Source organism: Empidonax traillii, unplaced genomic scaffold, assembly GCF_003031625.1.
Source record: "Empidonax traillii isolate 1590-97213 ecotype Southwest subspecies unplaced genomic scaffold, ASM303162v1 scaffold308:size980311, whole genome shotgun sequence".
In the NCBI taxonomy this organism is placed as follows: domain Eukaryota; kingdom Metazoa; phylum Chordata; class Aves; order Passeriformes; family Tyrannidae; genus Empidonax; species Empidonax traillii.
The window spans coordinates 153,675-171,622 of record NW_020955501.1 but is presented as its reverse complement, the minus strand read 5'-3'; the positions used below and the strand labels follow the sequence as shown (position 1 = coordinate 171,622).

Genomic DNA, 17,948 nt, shown 5'->3' with positions numbered 1-17,948 from the left:
ATTCCCTATTCATAAGCTGAATTCCTTTTTGTACAATTTGTAAATTTTTTTTCATTACATATGCTGGTTACATCTCAGGGTGAATCAGTCAAATGGGCTCTAAATTAAAATAGTTGGCTGATCTAAGTCTGTTGCAATGCAATTTTCTCACAGCTTGGAAGAAAACAACCAATATAGCCACTATAGAAATAGGTGATTATTCTTTCTGTCTGTCTTTTTCCAGGTAACTGAGTAGATGAATGTAACCTAAAGTTTTAATCTTCTAGGTAATTAGCTGAAATAAATGGAAAGGAAAGTCAATAAAGCCTGGGTCCCTGAATAGGTCACGCCAACAGTCAGGATGTCACTGTGAGGACAGGAAATCCTTAAATTAGAAGCATCATTTGAGACTCTAACTTAATCCATAGAGTCAAAAGTGCTTTAGAATCATACATACAGAAGAATATTTCAGTGGGGCTGTGAACTTCACAAAAGACACAAGCATATGGACAAGAGGCTTGTTTGTCTTTTCTTGTGCCTTTTCTTGCCACCTTCAAAATAATCCATGGTATTTTTGGAGGTTGAGAAAACAAGGCTTCAAAATCTCTACATTAGACAAAATTCTGTGTTTTGTAAACAGAGACAAGTGAACTCCAAATTGAACTTAGTAGGGCAGATTCTGAAGTGCTTTGGACGATGGGAGGTCCAACACCAAACACATCGGGCTTGGAGCTGCTGAGTTTAGATCAGTGACAGATCTGACCCAAAGGTTTGTCCTTCTCCACACTGGAGAATGAAGCTGCACATCCTCCTCTCTTGGTGGCCACCATTATGCAGCTCAATACTTGCTTTTTAAATTCAGGGGAGGAGAGGAGAAACAAGCTAATCTCATAAAGGTTCACCCCACCCTCTGCTTGGCTTCTCTTCCTTGGCAAGCCTTCCCAGCAGCAGCTGGCTGCCTGTTTTCCTTCTGCAATTGTGTTCATGACATTTCCTGCAACTAGGTTTTCCTGAAGGTTTCCAGCAGCCCTTTCAGCTCACATCCCCCTTTTTTTGGCCTCCTCACCCCCTCGCCACGGCTTGTGCCTGGTTCCCAGCAAGTACCTCATCCCCACCACACATCCCTGCACATCCTCTGTAAGCTCTCCAGGCATACATTGGATTTCTGGGGATTGCTTGGGAGTCTGACTGGTTCACTGAGAGTAAGTGGTTACTGTAAGGGGTGCTGACCAGCCATGATGTAAATAGAGACAGTCATGGAATCATTAAGCTTGGAAAAGACCTCCAAGATCATCGACTCCTCAAGGTACCTGCTCCATTAGACAGACACAGACTTTGCCCTGTTTCTTGGTGCCAAGAGGTTGCTTTTCTCTTTTAATGTAATTCTTTTTTTTTTTTTTTTTTGAGAAGCTGCACATGGCCCTCTCCATGCACAAGGACTGGTATGAGGAGTGTAGATGAGGGGGAGCTCATGCGCAGATCCTGGATTATTCAGTGTGCTGGTACTTTCCCTCTCCACACTCCTGAATGCTTCATAAACTGTCCTTTCACAGGCTTTTATAAACACTCAAGTGACTTCATCTTTTAGTGTAAAAGCCTACTTGTATTTTAAGCTTTCTATTATCAATGTCATTAAATCAATACCCTCGGTTTTTCAGGATCCAAGTCACACATAAGCTGTCACACACAGTTTAACTTAAAAAGTGCAGTATTTAGGTACAGTCAGTTTGTTTTTCATAGATTAGAGAGTACTTTGAAGTAGAGCTGCTGAAGATCAGAGGGAGTTTATTCCTGTAGCCAGTTTCTTATATTTTGGGGGCTTTCTATTCTAATGATGGTTTTGTTGCAGAACTTCAGGGAAGTTTGAGAAGATGAGCATTTTATGCTGTTATCATAAATGCCATTGGGAAGCCTTATGTAGACTGTGTCATGGGTGATAAAACATGGGACATATTCTTTAAGAGAAATAAAAAGGCAGATTAGTATGGACCATTCTTCTCCCTTTTTTAACCTGTTTATTTATTATTATTATTTACCTATTTTTTTCCATCTGGGTACACACACAGTTCTGGACAGGTCAGAGGGTGCATGGCCTCACTTGGTGCAGTTCACTGGATAATGAGTGACATCTGTGTTTAGAGTCAAAATGGAGAAAAACAATAATTTGTCCTTTGCCAGAGACACATAATTGAGAGTAAAGCATACATCTGGGATTTATTTGTGTAAAAAGATACACAACTGCAATACTACGCCTTCTTCCAACCCGACCCTGTGGTGCCCTTTCCATTTAGTGCACTAAGAATCCAGATTTATCTAGAGATGTCTTACAAATCAGAAATGACAGTTATTGTTCCATTTTAGCTGTGATTACAGCAGACCTTTCCCTCTTTTATCTTTGTCTTTTTTTTTCCTTTTTTTTTTTTTTTATTAACCACTGTTTGTTTGTCCTAGAAGTGAAATAATTTGTAATACAAACTGACTGTAGATCCTTCCAATTGCTTACTTCAGGAAAACCATTGCCATGATGGACAGAACGTTATACAGCACAACGGGCAAACAGTGCTCTTGCTGCTGGTGAAGCAGAATGAGCTCTGCCAGCAAAACTCCAAATTAACTGAAGTTGCAGAAGGCAGTTTTCCAGCCATGGGTTATGGATCATTAGCCTTCTGCAGCTTCTGAACTGGTGCTCTTCAAGATTGCTCTGAGCAGCGAGAGGTGGGATGAGAGAAGGAAGCAGTTTCTGGAATTTACTGTATTTCATAGGTGATTTGTGATTTGGAAGGGGTTCAGGACCTGCCATTGTTACAGGTGAGGCTGTGGCAGGGCCCTTTCTGAAAGGAGCCAGAAGGTTGGGATTGATGGATGTAGCAGGGAACGTAACACTTCGATCCTGGTACCTGCTACAAGGTCTTCATGGACAGCCAGTGCTAGGGAGGGCCTTTCATAGAATCATCGAATCGTCAAGGTTGGAAGAGACCCTTAAGATCATCCAGTCCAACCATCAGCCCAGCACCACCACTGTAACCACTGTAACCCCTAAACCACATCACTCAGTGCCAGATCCAGATGCCTCTTAAACACCTCCAGGCCTGGTGACTCCACCACCTCCCTGGGCAGTCTGTTCCAAATTCCTGACCACCCTTTCACAGATGAGGAAGGACTCCTCTGTTATTACCATTAATTAACGTCATACACTTGCCTTTGCTGCATCTCCCTCACCACAGCTGGGAGGAAAGTGGCACGAGCAGATTGGGGGTTGTATCAGTGGGATATTTCCTGGTGGTGAGGGTTGTGAATTTGTCCCATTATCCCTTTCCAGTGTGAAGTTTTAGTGTTTGCTTTGCTCCCCTGGTGGGAGAGGGCTACAGGATGTCAGCAGAATCCAAAGGGAAGGTTGAGACCCTCAGCAGGTGAGTGAGAGTCCTTCCCCTCCACAGAGCACCTGACCTGCAACCTCAGCTGTTTCCACGATCAAGGCTTGGGGAAAACAGGGTGAGGCTAGGAACTGGAAGTTTTGTCCAGGGATGGGCTCAAGCAGATAAGAAAATTCCGTTTATGCTATCCAGAGGTGTGGGTTAAGAAGAAGTAAATGTCCTTATCTACAGCATAGCTCCTTGAGGTGTGTGGAAATCCAGTGTGAACGTGTGGGTGCTGTGCAGAAATGCTTTATCATCACTAGTGAGGAGGGAGCTGTGCTGCCTCGTGCCTGACACTCCTTGATGGACCTGGGGGAGAGGAGAAGGAAAATTGCACGAGGAACTTCTTGTACTTGGTGGAGTTTCAGCGTGATGAGGTGGTGGGTTTGGGTTTTTTTTTTTTTTTTTCCCCTTCTTTCTCTAAAACAGGAAAGCCATACTTGGTTATCTTTCAGCTTGACAGCAGAACTGTGTTGCAATAATCCCAGAGCTGTTGATTCACCAGTGATTTGTTTATGTTGAAGATTCCTGTAATTAAAAAATTGTCATAAGGTAGGGTCCACACAACGTGGACTTTGGGGATTTATGTATTAGAAAGGGTTGAACAAATCCTGGAAATCCTCTAGTTTGCATACTTTGTCTGTAACAAACTATTACTTCACTCCAATATAATTTGAATTATTTTGTCATCAAGCTGGTGTAACAGAGTGGAGAATGGGGTCTCAAAGCTTCTTGAATATAAGAGACTGAGTTAGTTGCTAAATCTGTTTACAGAAGATAGAAATTATGTCATTATAATGCTGAGGGGTGTTAGAATAAAATCTTGAATTATGACATTCCTCTCTCAGTTTGATTGTATGTTTTAAAATAATTGCTATTGTGGAAGGAAAATGTCTTTGAGTTGGTCATTGTAATGCACATATTTCAATGTTATTAATCCTAAAACGTGACATTTTTATTACCCAGTGAGAACAAACTATGAACAAAACCCAAAGAAGCCAAATATATGCCAAAGAATAATGCTCCAGTCCTCTAAAAATTAACACATGTATTTGTGCTTATACACAATAAATAATCCTGGTTTGCTATTTACTTAAATGGGACAGAGATTTCTCACTCAAAGTGGCGTGAGTTTAATCCCAGTGTGTAAAATTAAGACTGAATACCAGACTTTGAGTGTTTGGAGCTTGTGTTAAAGCTACGAGGGCTGAACAATTTTGCTGTCAGCTGTGGTGTGTTAATCTACAATAAGTCTCTTGAAATTATTACAGCACTGAGAATTTAAAGGAATTGAATAGCAGAATTTAGTCCTTTTTAAACGTTCCTTCAGGGTTTGTGTATTTTTTTTTCTTGCAGACGCCCAGACAATACAGCCAAGCACTAAACAAGAGTAACAGAGTTCATCTTTACTGTGCGTTTCTGGACTATAGGTATGTTACAAAATTTCGGATTCTCTAACTTGCTTTAATTAAGTTACACTTGGTCAGTGATGCTGTGTGTTACCTGTAATCTTCTTGTTTCCCTTCATTCGTGGAAGTGGTTAAAGAAATGGTACCATTGGTTCAGACAGAACACAGTCTGACAGTGGCTTCTTACCGTAAACAGGAGACTTGTTATTCACAGACCCTGGATTAGGTGGGTAACTGGGAGACTGAGAAGATTTTGTAATCAAAACTGCAGAGTGATACAAATCATGCTTATCTGGGTTTATGAGTGTGTCCACTTGGGCAGATGCTTGGATGTTTTACGATGGCAAACCTCCAGCGCAGCCATTGTTTTCACTGGACCTGTGCCTGTGTCACAACATCATGTGAGATCGGCATTTCAGAGCCGTGAATTGTGGCCAATGCACGGAATGGATAAATATTGTATCCCTGAATGCAAATTAGAATTAAAGGGAAATGAATATCACCTCAAATTTCAGTTGGAAAATAAGAGCTATGGAAAAGAACTAGTTTTTTCTTTTCTTTTTTTTAGCTCTGAATACATTTAATCTGGTTTTGATTTTGAAACATGCTGCTCTCACTGAATTAATTGAGAATCCATACAAATACTGAATTTTGAATTTGATGGGGATTAACAGTTTTTGAGCCATAACAGTATAAGCCTCATTTATGTAGCAACAGCCCAGGGTGCTGTGATCCCTCCTATCAGCTTGCACTTGGGAAGGTCGCTGTAATTGTTTTATTGAAGTTTCGTTTCGAGTGTGTTGAACTGTCCCAGCTGTTGGCGGTTACCCGTTGTTATGGTTACTCACAAATTACAATAAATTAGGAACAGATTTGACTGCAGCAAATTAATATGGCTGCAGCATTGTTCCTGTGCTGCCCTCCACGGGGGCCTGGGCCCTTGAGGCTTTGCCTCGGGGTAGAGACTTAAATATGAAATCTGTCCTTCCAAATGAGTTTCATTTGTGTCAAGATGGTCTTATTCCCTGGTGCATGGTAGTGAAAGAATAAGAAATTAGTTTCTGACCTACAACAGACTCTCTTTGAGAACTGAAGGAGGCCTCGAAGGACAGAAGTGTGAGGTAATACCAATCTTTAAAATAAGCACTGAGGGCAGTGCAGATCACTCAGTCCAGCTGCAGGACCCAGAACAATATCAAAAGTAATAAATAGTGAAGATCAGGTGGTTTGGGTGGGTGATTGATGGTGCCTGTGGCTTCTATGTCTCCACCCCACTTTGGGACTGTGAGATAAGACACGCAAATTTTTTTCCCATGATGGAATTGAGAAGATTCTAGCAGTGTTTGTGGATGCTGCAGCCTGAGGTGGCCTTCCAAACTTTTTTATCCCCTGTATAGTACAATGCATGTCAAATTAACCTGCATGAGGTGCATTTTGCTAAGAGATTGTGTTCCATTTTTTTGGTGTGCTTTGCAGCAATGGAACTGGTGTTTGGTCCAACGAAGGCTGTGTGCGTGAGAGTGGGGACCTCAACTACTCAGTGTGTCTCTGTAACCACCTCACTAACTTCGCCATTCTGATGCAAGTGGTGCCTCTGAAGGTGAGTTTAAGCAAAGGAATAAATCTATCTGTTAAAAATGAAGCATAAGTATATCCATTTCCTCCTCATGTCTCATCAGTTAAGTGACTGGAACTGGGCTCATTTATGTCCAGCTCAGATTTATTCTACATCTTGCTATCTGGTGTGATGTTTCAATAGTTCTTGACAATATTTATGTTTCAAAACTTTTGAGAACTGAAATGAAACGTGCTTGTGGTAGGTCAGAATTCTCTTTACCTTATTCTCACTGTTTGGGCATGATTTCTAAAAGTTCTAGGCAGGAAAAACACTAGAGCACATTGGGCTTTTATGATTCATTTCCAAGACACAGACAGCTGAGATGTGACTGTTCAGGGTTTTGGTAGCCAGACTTGTGGAACATGAACATCTGAGCTCTCACTCCATGTGAAGTGAGCTCTGCTGCCAGCTGAGCCCTGCCCTCATCTCTGCCAGCTTTCCAAGTGTCTCCCTGATGCTGCTTCTTCCTCTTGTTGCCAAGTAGGGGCTTGTGTAGAAGGAGCATGAGAAGCAAAATAGTGCCTTAGAGTTGAGAGTGAACCCTTGATGTATAGTTTTCTCTACGCTCAGTTCCTTTGTCTGAAGAGTTGGCGAGGAAGCCTCTCTTCATCTGGAACACGACTCTTTTCTAGTTCACCCAGGACATTTGCTTGCTATTCTGTGGTTTCAGATGAAATTTTGATGCCAAACATGTTGCTTTTTGCACTAGACATGGTCTTCTCTTCATGGTCCAGAGATGGAGCAGAGTGCCTGCTCCTGGCAGCTGAGGTGCTGCTCCTGCTGAAGGACTCCCTCTCCAAAACTCAGCAGCAGGCAAGGTCAGCCCCATCCTGGATCTTAGCAGTCAGACAGCCAGCACTGCCACGAGCATGAGAAATGTTTTCACCACTTTATTTAGGTCTGCTCCTGTCAGGAAGGATCCAGTGGAGCTGGTGATGAAGCTCTGCTCTGAGCAACCCTCAGTTAATAAATAATGAATGTGTAATATAAATAATTTACCAACCGCACATTTAAAGAAACGTATACAAATTGTCTGTCAAATTTATACTCTCTGGCACATTCTCAGTTTTCTACAGACACTGTCCCAATAATATAAATTAACAGGCTGAAGAGCTTCAGTAGGACTCAGTAGGACTCCTACTGCCACAGCTACTCCTGTGTGCTGCTAACAAGAGCGGTGTCCTCTGGGGTGCAGCTTGGAGGGGTTTTGTCATTGCTGTTGGCACTGACAGTCCATTGTCTATATGGCCATGTCTCAGGCTCTGCTTAACTGATGGGTTTGCCCTCCTTTTAGGCAGGAGCTTTGCCAAAAAAGCGCCTGCTGCAGGATGGGCAGCCTGGGCTGGTGAGGGCACTACAGGTTCCTGAAGATGCAGGGGTCAGCCTGTGGTGCAAGTCTGACCAGGGTTACACCACTGAGCAGCACCAAAGTCTTTCCAAGGACTGGCTCATCCCAGATTAGAAGCTGCTGACTCAGTAGCGCTGTCAGTACAACTGCTCCTCTGGTAACTCTGCTTAGGTGGCGTGGTGGTGTCAGTCAGGGTCACAGTGTAGATCAAGGTGGTCTGCTATCCACAGAGCTTAATTAATACCCACAGCCCTTGTATTAGTCTGACCATTTGAAGGGAGTTGGGTCATCTGGGTTTTAACTAATTTAATCTAACTTTTGGTCTAAAGCATTTACATCCACCAGAATTTGTGCAGAATAATCTTGCGTTGTTTTTTCCCCCCCTTTACGATAAAAGATAAACCTCATCCCAAATCTTTGTCCAGGACATACCCTTTAAATTGACCATTTAGGGTTATCCTGTGGTATTAATATTTTAATTAGTGAAAAGAATTGTGTAATGGGCACGAAGCTGAGAGTCAGACAAAGACAGGCTTCCTGGCTTTTGAGCTGTACAAAAACACTCTGCTCAGTAACAAATTCCTGAAACATTCCCTAAGTATTTGCCTCAAATGTCTAAGCCTACTGAATCACCCACACAACTGGAAACTCCTCTCAGGTGTCCTTGGAACCCTCTTAAGTAAATGTTGAAATGCTGTGCATTTTAAGCACCTATTCATGTTATTCACCGTGTTCTGAAATTCATGAGCCGAGGTTCGAAGGGCCCATTTGAATCACCCCTTGGAATATTAGGTTGTCAATGCCCTAAGAAATTGTTGCAATGATGTTATATTTGATCTTGAACTTCTGTGTATTTTATTTTTCTCATCATAAGTGAAGTGCAGAGATAATAATGAGACAAGTAAAAGAGAGAGTAGGAGTATATGCAATTGCCCCCATTTGAACAGTTCTGTTTATATGGCTATTATATATTTGTGACCATATAAATAGAAATGAATGAAATTTTCTATATGAACACTATTTTTGATGGTATGTTAATTCTTTTTTCTTATAGAAAAGGGTCAGGTTTTCACAAAAAATGTAAATAAGTTGTTGTAAATGAATTGGCTGAAAACTGCAGTGTTTTTCATCAAATGCTATATGTTGGTACAAAAAAAAAGTGAATTTGTTTTTCATGGGAATTCTTTGAGTGTTTTACGCTTCCGTTCTCCTGTGGAAAGTATAATTTCCCTTTCTCTCCATCATGCTGATAAATGCAGCTCTCAGGGGAGCAGCAAGAGTCAGACATCCTCTCCAAGGGCACCAGAATGGCCTTTAATGCAGCAGTCAGTAGAACTGTAAAACCAGGTATGAATAGTTCTACCACTCCTTTCAGAAAGGCAGGCAGCTGCACAGAAAACAATGACCAAAATTAAAAAGGGCAATATTGACAGTTGTAAAGGATTGTAATCCAGACCAGTACATACCCAGCAGCTTCAGAGCTGGGAGAACATCCCTAGGGAAGGGCACTGTTGATGTGGAAATCCGTGATTTCCACATCAGCTCAGTGTGATAAGTGTTCTCTCTCTGCTCCTTTTCACATTGACTTCCTTTCTGCTCAGAAAAAAAAGAAAAAAAAAGGAAAAAATCAAAAAAAGAAAAGAAAAGGCATATGCATTCCATTAATGAGGCTCTGCAGTTATTTAAGTTTGCTGTTCCCATCTGGAGAGCACGGCATCCTCACGGAGTGCAGGCAAAGCCAGGGTGTCTCCAGGCAACAAACACCGACAATAAGTGACCTTCCTCAGAAGTGCCTACTCTGCCACGTGAATGGGTGTGGTGAGCATTGTCAAGGATGGTGACTTTTTCTTCCGAGTTACGTTAAATACCGACAAGAATCTCCTTGCATAACTCCTTCTCTTTGTTCCTTCACATACTCAGACCTGCCTCTTCCCACTCGCAGAACTACAGCAGGATCCTGACCTGCTAACCCTCCCTGCTCCTTTCCCCACCTTCCCCAATACCCACCAGATCACTCTTCACATTTGTGCATCTCTTGTGCACATAAATCTCTTGATATATCCTCATTATTCTTTATCATTGCAATTTGATTGTAAGGCAGAGAACTATGATAGTAATTTATGCACCTGGCTCGGGGCGGAATTAGATTGTCTCACATGGATTTCATTTTGTTCCAGTGAGACATTCATAGGGAGAAAACTGGAGGATGTCTTGCATCTGATGGTGCTTCCTCTTGAACACTTGAAATGCTGTGAGCTGAGGGATGCTAAATTGTTAGACATTTATGGCACAGACTGTCAGGTGGGTCTAATTTCCAGGGAGCATAGAAATGCAAGAAAGCTCTTAGGAACAAGCTGTGAGTTCTCGATTTTTCTTCTTGATCTTTACTCAAAACAGGTGAGATTATTTCAGTCACTGTTCCACTGTGTGCCAGCTGGAAGTAACCCCCAGAGGCTGAAATCTGCTGAGATGAAAAAGTGTTTTTATTGCAATATTCAGAGAAAGAAATTGAAAGAGAGCAGGCACAAAGAAAAAAAATTTAAATTCTGGAATTTAGGATTAAATATGACAAAATGAACCTTCCCTCTCATATCTGTGGGCTGTACAGCAGGATGTGAAGAAGAAGGACTTTGAATGCCATGAATTTGTTAAAACTGAGCTCAGATTACGAATGTGGTTGAACACCACTCCAGGTTTTATATAAGTTTCAGCAAGAGCTTGAAAGCACTGGAGTCATGGTGACTGTGAAAGAAGGGTATGAACAATGCTGCTGATGAGCTCGGGGTACATGCGTGCAGTTGAGCTGCTTTCAGGGATGCAGGGGATTAGCAGTTGTAACAAGTTTATTTCAGGAGTGAAATAACCATCTTGGAAAAACTTGCAACCATGTGGTGCTCAGATGTCTGCCTGGCACTGACCTGTTAGCCTGCTGATGGATTGGCCCAGGTGGAATGCTGAAATTATTTGTGTTTTATCACTCTGCTGTTGTGTCTGCATCACGCCTGGCCCAAGTTCTTGCTTGCTGAGATTCGTTTATCTTGTTGGTTTTCACTTGAGAAATGATAGCATTTATTTTGAATTTTGGAGATTAATGGTTGCGAACCGGTTTAACCAAATAAATAAGTTAATTGAAGGTAAAGTGTGACCCAAGATGAGCAGAATGTTCCTGGAGGGACATGTTCAGCCCTTGATTGCTTTTGTGGAGTTGCATGGATGTAATTAAGATCAGCACACAAGCAGTATTTGGAAACTTGGTTGAGAACTCTTTTCACAAATGTGATCAAGTCAGTGAGACTGAGAATTATTCAACTGAATCTGCCCAATAATAAGTGTCAGTGGGATGTTCAGAGTAGGTGTGCTATCGACTGATCTGTCCACCCTCCTCTGTCCACCCTTGCTCTGATCAAGCTTCCCTTTCTGATGGGTGAACCTGAGGGAGGGTAAAGTCCCCCACAGCAAACCATCCCTTAAGTTGCACTCCCGGGGATTCAGGTCTGTCCTTCTCTTTCCTTGATCCACAGACCAGTGTTCCAGTTTTTCCTTCATCTAGTGCAGCCAGAACAGACCTGTGCTGCCAGCACCCTGCAGTGCTGCTCTTAGGGAGGCACTGGTGCACCAACACAGCTGTGGCAGGAAAAATAAATAATCCATTTAGCTGGACGTGTGTCTGCACTGGTTTGTGTTTGCTTCTTCTGGAGGAAGCCCTGAAAGAAGGGACTCAGGTGATGTGCTCCCTGTGGTGGTTTTCTTGTGGCACTGTGGTACATGACTCTTCTGCTGTGCCTGAACGAGGATATGAGCAGCAGAGAGTGGGAGATGAGAGATTCCCTCAAGTGGCACAGAGCATGGAGAGATCTCAACTTGCCAGCACCCAGCACCTCCAGGAACCTCTGCCTGGAGGGGAAATGGCAGGTGGACAGGTCCCATTCCTGAGAGAGGCATGAGCAACACTGCTCTGGCACAGACAGAGGGACGGCTCAAGGTGCTTCCTAGACAGCAGGAATCGAACCCAGCTCGGAGTGAGCCGCGTTTCAAAAGCACTTCAAAGAAAATTCGGATGCTATCATTTCATTTTGGGCAGCTTTACTTCCCCTCATCACTCGGTGGGGCCCTGTGCTCCTGCCAAGAAACATGCCGGCCATCTGGCAGTTTTTATTTTTATAGTGATCCAACAACTGCAAGGCATGCCAGGCTATTTGTACCATCTGCCACATAAATGTCATTTCAGCAAAAGGATGGTGGACACCTGGGGACCCAGAGTTCAAAAATCCTTTTAAAGGGGAATCATTGTCTCCCACAGAAAATAGAGCTTGGGTCCGCTTCCCCCAAGGGACCAATGCAAGACACAGCTGAAATATTTATGACTCCCAGCCCATTCTCTTAAAATGTTCTTTTCTCCTGGTTTTTTCCTCTTTCTGTCTTTTCCAACTGTGAGAGTTTAAAAATTACTACTCTAAAGTTCACGTGTGGATGGACATCTCTAGTGAAGCAATAGGGTCATACAATCTGTGGCAGAAATTGTTTGGGGTTTTGAACACATTTTCTGCATTTCAGAAGCTAGAAATGACTTTGGGTTTTATCCCATTTGTAGCTCCTACTCATAATTCCGAAGAGAGGGTCAATCAATATGGTACAAGCCACTCACCAACAGGCTTGAAAGCAGAGTAGTATTTGCAAAGGGAAAAACATTTAAAAACATCTGATCTTGCAGCTGGGGCTGTAGAAACAATCCACCTCTAGGGAGCCCAGGATTTTGTGAGGTTCTACTTACAAAAAGAAAGGCATCCCAAATTTCTTCTTTGGGGCAATATATGTGCCTTTATTTTATTTTATTTTTCACTCTGCTGCTCATATCCTAGAGCTGAGTTTGACAGCAAGTTTTGATAACGTACAGCTGCCTGAGAACAAAGTGCATCAATTCCTGTTTATAAAGGCTGCTTTGAAAATGTCCTAATACTGTGAATGTGCTAGAAATATGGGGGATAGGTGTGCAATTTATAAGTATGGAGCATTGTTTCCTAAATCTAATATTGCAGTTATTAATCAAACATTGCCCTCTGGGTGCAATAAAATAGCAGTCTGAAGTGATAACCCTTTTTCTTAAAATTTTCAGCCAGCTACATACCCTAATAGGACAATGCAATGGAAATAATGTGGCACTCCCTGATTTCTGCTGTTTTGTAATTTTAATGTAATTACTTTTCTCAGCATGCTTTTCATTGCTGGAAACATAAAAAAAATAATGCCTTAACCCAGTGATCTTTCTTTTGTGTTGCATATTTAAAAATTGGGTAGGCAGTTTGATTTTTTTGGTCCTTGTTTATTACCACTGACAGTTTGTTTAGCTGAAGAGATCTCTACAGACAGTTCAGACAGCCCTTGCACATCAAATGAACAAAGATAAATCAGCCTGAGCGTTTATTCTAGTATTGCTTTGTAAAGTTTCTTTGCTCTCTCTCACTCTCTCCACTTCCCCCTCCGTTTTATTGCAGTGGAAGTCGTCCCCATGGAGGAGCACTTCTCTCTGATGTGTTCCCAGTGTGATTGTGCATCATATTTCTTTTGTCCTTACTATAACCATGCTCATCTTCGCTGAAAATTGAGCACTACTCTTGATTTTTAACTCAGAGTCATAGTTCATTCTTTTGCTGTTCCACTCCTATGCCAGTACAGCTCCGTTGATTTTGATGGCAGGAAATAGGAGACTCCCTCCTTGTCCTCAATCCCACAGAATTACATGTAAAAAGTTGGACTAGTGCTGCAGGATACTAAACCCCTCAAATTCCTTAGAGAATTGCTTGGCAGTTGCTGAATTTCGCTCACCAGAGGAGAATAAAAAATGACTTTTTATTTTGGAAAAGCACAAACATTTAAGAGCGCTATAATGGTCAAAAGAACTCCTTTGTTTGAGAAGCATGATAGAATACTCTATTTTAACCAGAATACTTAGCAAAATAACATAGATTTCCTTTCCATGGTGGAAATGAAAACATTGAACCACTTGGCAGTCTGTTCCTCTTGCTGACTAAAGGATTTCCCCACGCAGTATAAAAAAGTTTTGATACTGCACCTTTATCCATCGCTGTTCTCTGCTGAATATTTTTAAATTTAGTCATTCTGCACTCAGTCTGTCTCCTATGTTGACCTTTTTATGCCCTTTCTCCCCAAAGAGGGGAGGTTCAGAGCTGGGTACCTGGAACTGCTGGGCTGCAGTGCAAAACTCAGTTATCTACAGCCCTGAATCCAAACAGGCCCTTCTGAGACAAAGGGAAATGGAGGGAGACATACCTATTTTTGTTGAGTTTTACTGGGAGCTGGGTATTTAATTACCCTCAACTGCTCTGAACAGTCTCAGGCTGAGTCTGGCAGGAGCTCATCGTTTCTCTGCCTGTGGGAGCCCTGCTGGGTTTGATCCTTCCCGTAGCTCTCTCTGGACTCTGTTTTGGCTGCTAATTGGAGAATACGATGAGCCTGCTCTTGCTGGAACAGAAGGCAGAGAACAGATGTACAAGTCTCAGGTGTACAGGCCAAAGCAGCTCCTTGAGTGTCACAGGGGATAATCTGCTGTAACTACAGCCTTTTTAACATTTCTTGAGGAGCACTGCAAGCATTAGGCCTGTAATGAAGGCAGAAAACCCACACTGCTTTGTGTTGCGCTAACAGATACGAAGAACTCGAAAATATCTGCTTTTCTGATCCCCAAACTTTATTATAATCAGATACGGCTTCACCACTTGAGTCCTTCCTCCCCGCCACGCTTCCTTCAAGCTTCATTTGAACTAAGAACTTGCTGTGTGAGATTTGTAATGAGCAGATTACCTGCTGTTTGATGACATCTTGCTCAGAACTGCTTGGAAAAATGATGCTGGCTTTTAAAAATACTAATTAATATCTTGGCAGAGGTGTTTGGAAAGTTCTGTATTTTTCATGCGACAGTGAGAAGTTTTAAATAAGCAGCACCAGGCTGGGCTGGCTGGAGGAAAACGTGCCTGTAATCCTGAAAAACCCCCTCTGTAGCACTTTGCTGCAGATCCCTAGGAGTTTTGGAGTTAATAGAGGGTGGGAATTCAAAAGCAATTCTGCTGGAAATGGCTGATAAAGATGATTGCACCGCAAAGGGTGACTCTCAGAGCCCTTTTTTCCTTCGAGCTCGCAGTGTCTGACACGTTGTGACTTGAGAAAAGAAGTTTCTGCATCCAGGTAGACTTTCCCTTCTGTGAGTAGTGACTGACTGTGCAGTGACATTAAGCATGGCCCCGCCAAAATCATTCTTGTGGTCTCAGGGAGGAGATTGAGCCTCCTGAACTCAACACAGATGTTAATTTGAAGGAACCATAATGTTATGTACCTAACAAAGTGCTTGGCAAGCTGAAGGAAAACAGAGATTTGTATGTTTATTATTATTTAATATATAAATAAAGGCCTCTCTGGACTGAAACTGAATTTCAGCAGCCTTTCTGGAGGCAATTAAAACCATTAACTTCATCAGCCAAGGCCAGCGTTTTAATGTCTCTGAGACACTCAGGCTGCCAAAGTTAATTATTCATCCTTTTCTTAATTGGATTCAGATTGCACTTTAAAGGTGCAGCTTCAATAGCACTGGCTGAGCCTTAATTTTTCACCCTTTTCCTCCTCCAGGATATGTCTCAGAAGAGGTTGTTTAGCCTTTGCATGAGAAGGGCCTGAGAGTGGATTTTAGCCCAGGCCAGAGGCTGGTCGGGTCGTGGCAGATTTGTCAGTTGGATAAACAGGGTGAAAACCACCCCTCCTTATAATTTCATGGTGGGAATGATCCTGTGAAATGGAAAACTGACCAAAAGGGGCATTAAAATACAACTCACTCCTATGTTTGGGCTTAGGGCAAAATGCAAGTGTCGTGTCTTACGTTTCTACTGATGAGTAAAGAACTTCGATTTTACAAAATGTATGCACTGTATAAGCAAATGCAAAGATATCATATTCTGGGTTCTACCAGTAAGTAACACTAAAATACAAATGGGAGGTATGATATAATAATCCTTAGCTTGCAGGACTCCTTTTCCTTTTTTTTTTTTTCTTTAAGGCTGTGAAACATTTTTTGGTTCAAGAACTTGTCTTCATCTAGAAGAAGATGAATTGCTTTTCAGAAAGGAGATTTCTAAAGTAGTTTAGACAGTGAAATTACTGCTTGTAGAGTCTAAATGGCCACGTTGTAATTTGGAATAGGGACAAACCCTTTCAGGATCAGCTGCGACAAAACCTTGGTTGAAGTATTTGAACTCAGCCCTTTGTCTGACGTGTTGCTTTTAAAGGCCCACATAGATTGATGTTTTGCATTATGTGAAGAAGACAATTTTAGGTCAGTGCTTCCCCAAAACATCCCTTTCTTTGGAGAAAGTCAAAAGTACACCCTTTGCAAAGCAGAGAAGTTGTGGTCAACTGCCTTGGAGGTGAACAATGAGCAAAAGGGACAGGGGTGCAAATGGCACACAAAGGAAAGGCACACTGAGCCCTGTGTGGCCCAGGCAGATGCTCTGAGTTGCTGTGGTGTGTTCCTGTAGCCCATCTATCCTTGTAGTGGGTTCTTGTGCTGGGCTGTGCATAAAGTCACTCAGTAACTTTACAGAAACAACTGGGTTTTCTGTTCTGGATATAAGAGCCTACTGAACAATCTTTCAGCCTGAACTGACCTTTTCCAGCTGCTCCAGAGATGAAAAGTACCACCCCACCATAACAATGTATTTCCATCTTCCCGTGCAGCTCTGTTTAAACAGAGGCGTTGGATGTCACCGTGAGCAGCATCGTAAATGAAAACTATATATTTGGAGTCTGAGCTGGTGTCTTTCCAGGATTATTTCTCAGGCCATCCAGTTGCCTGTGAGTTTCCAAAATAAAAGTGTTGAGCAATGTACTGACTTCTTTTACGAGGGAGATCGAGGCTGAGACAATAGACTGTAAAACCACAGATGGGTGGATCTACTGAAACCACCAGCTCTCTGCCCACCCTGTTAGCAACACTTGCAAGGTAAAGGGTGTTGCAGCCTAAACTGAAAGGGTGGGGGTGTTATGTGAGGCAGGAATTTTCGATTTGACTTTGTCAGAGCTGGAACTTCGGGAAACATCTGCCTTTAAGTGTTTGTGATTACTAACACTCAGGGCTGCATGAGCTCGTTTCCTGGCTTTTCAGCTCGAGGCAGAGGGAGAGAATGACCGCATAAACCCAGAGAAACAAAACCTGTTAGAGGAAAAGAATAATTTAATGTAGATTGGGACAAGTGTGAGAATCAGGCTCATGGGACTGCTTCACAGGTTGCTCAGTGTTTTATTTGGTGCTTTTTCGTGCTGTTTTCTTTAATAATAACATTAAGGCCTGATTAGGGCTTTTGTGCCGACAGCAAGATCATCCCAAATCACTGTTTTATATTCCACATCATGCAGGAAGTCTGAAAACTTTCAGAAAGACAAGCTGAGGTAAGATGAAATCAGCCCCTATCAGAGCATTGGAATTTATAGGAAATTGTTTCTTAATCGCTGAGTCACCACGCTTTGAAGATCTAGGTACTCACAACAAACTGCTGCTTGTTATCCCTTACAGTGGGAACACCCCACACGTGTGCTGTGACAGCTGGGCTGGGGGGAGTCAGTAGAGATCTGAAATCCTAAATAAAGGTTCTCTCCTGCCCCATATCCCTGAGACAAGGCTGCATACCCCGGGAATAACCCCAGCCCTTCTTTTTCCTGCTGGATCCTTCCCCCTGTGATTCACATCATCCACGGGAAGGAGCTGTTTTCACCGGCTCCTGTGAACAGGGACCCTCTCCTGGACCCCTCCAACCCGAGAGCTCAGTTTGAGAACAGCTATCCCAGGCTCCACTGGTTCCTTAATGATGACAGGAAAAAAGGCTGCAAGCTAACCACAGGCTTTCTGTCCCTCACACTGGGCAAGGTGAACTGCACTGCTGCTTTTGAAGGAGCTCCCACCAGACTGATTTGGGTATTGATTGAAGAGCAGCATCCTTAAAGCATCATCAGATCCTGGTTGTGTTTACCAGAGCAAGAGCAATTTCCAGTTGCAGATGCACGGCCATGTGTAGGTTATTTTAGGTTTCAGAGAATCTTCTACATTTTATTGTCAGGAGATTTTTTTCCCTCCCTTTTTTTTTTTTTTTTTTTTTTTTTTTTTTTTTTTTTTTTTTTTT

At 42.5% G+C, this 17,948-nt stretch overlaps 1 protein-coding gene across 1 annotated transcript in view; it reads left to right on the top strand.

The window, feature by feature from the left end:
• ADGRD1 (adhesion G protein-coupled receptor D1) overlaps nt 1-17,948 on the top strand; it is a 127,901-nt gene that overhangs the window by 66,218 nt on the left and 43,735 nt on the right. Inside the window, exons 14-15 of the mRNA XM_027891047.1 lie at nt 4,752-4,825; nt 6,281-6,404. Of these exons, the coding sequence (XP_027746848.1) occupies nt 4,752-4,825; nt 6,281-6,404 (198 nt within the window). The remainder of the gene's footprint in view (nt 1-4,751; nt 4,826-6,280; nt 6,405-17,948) is intronic.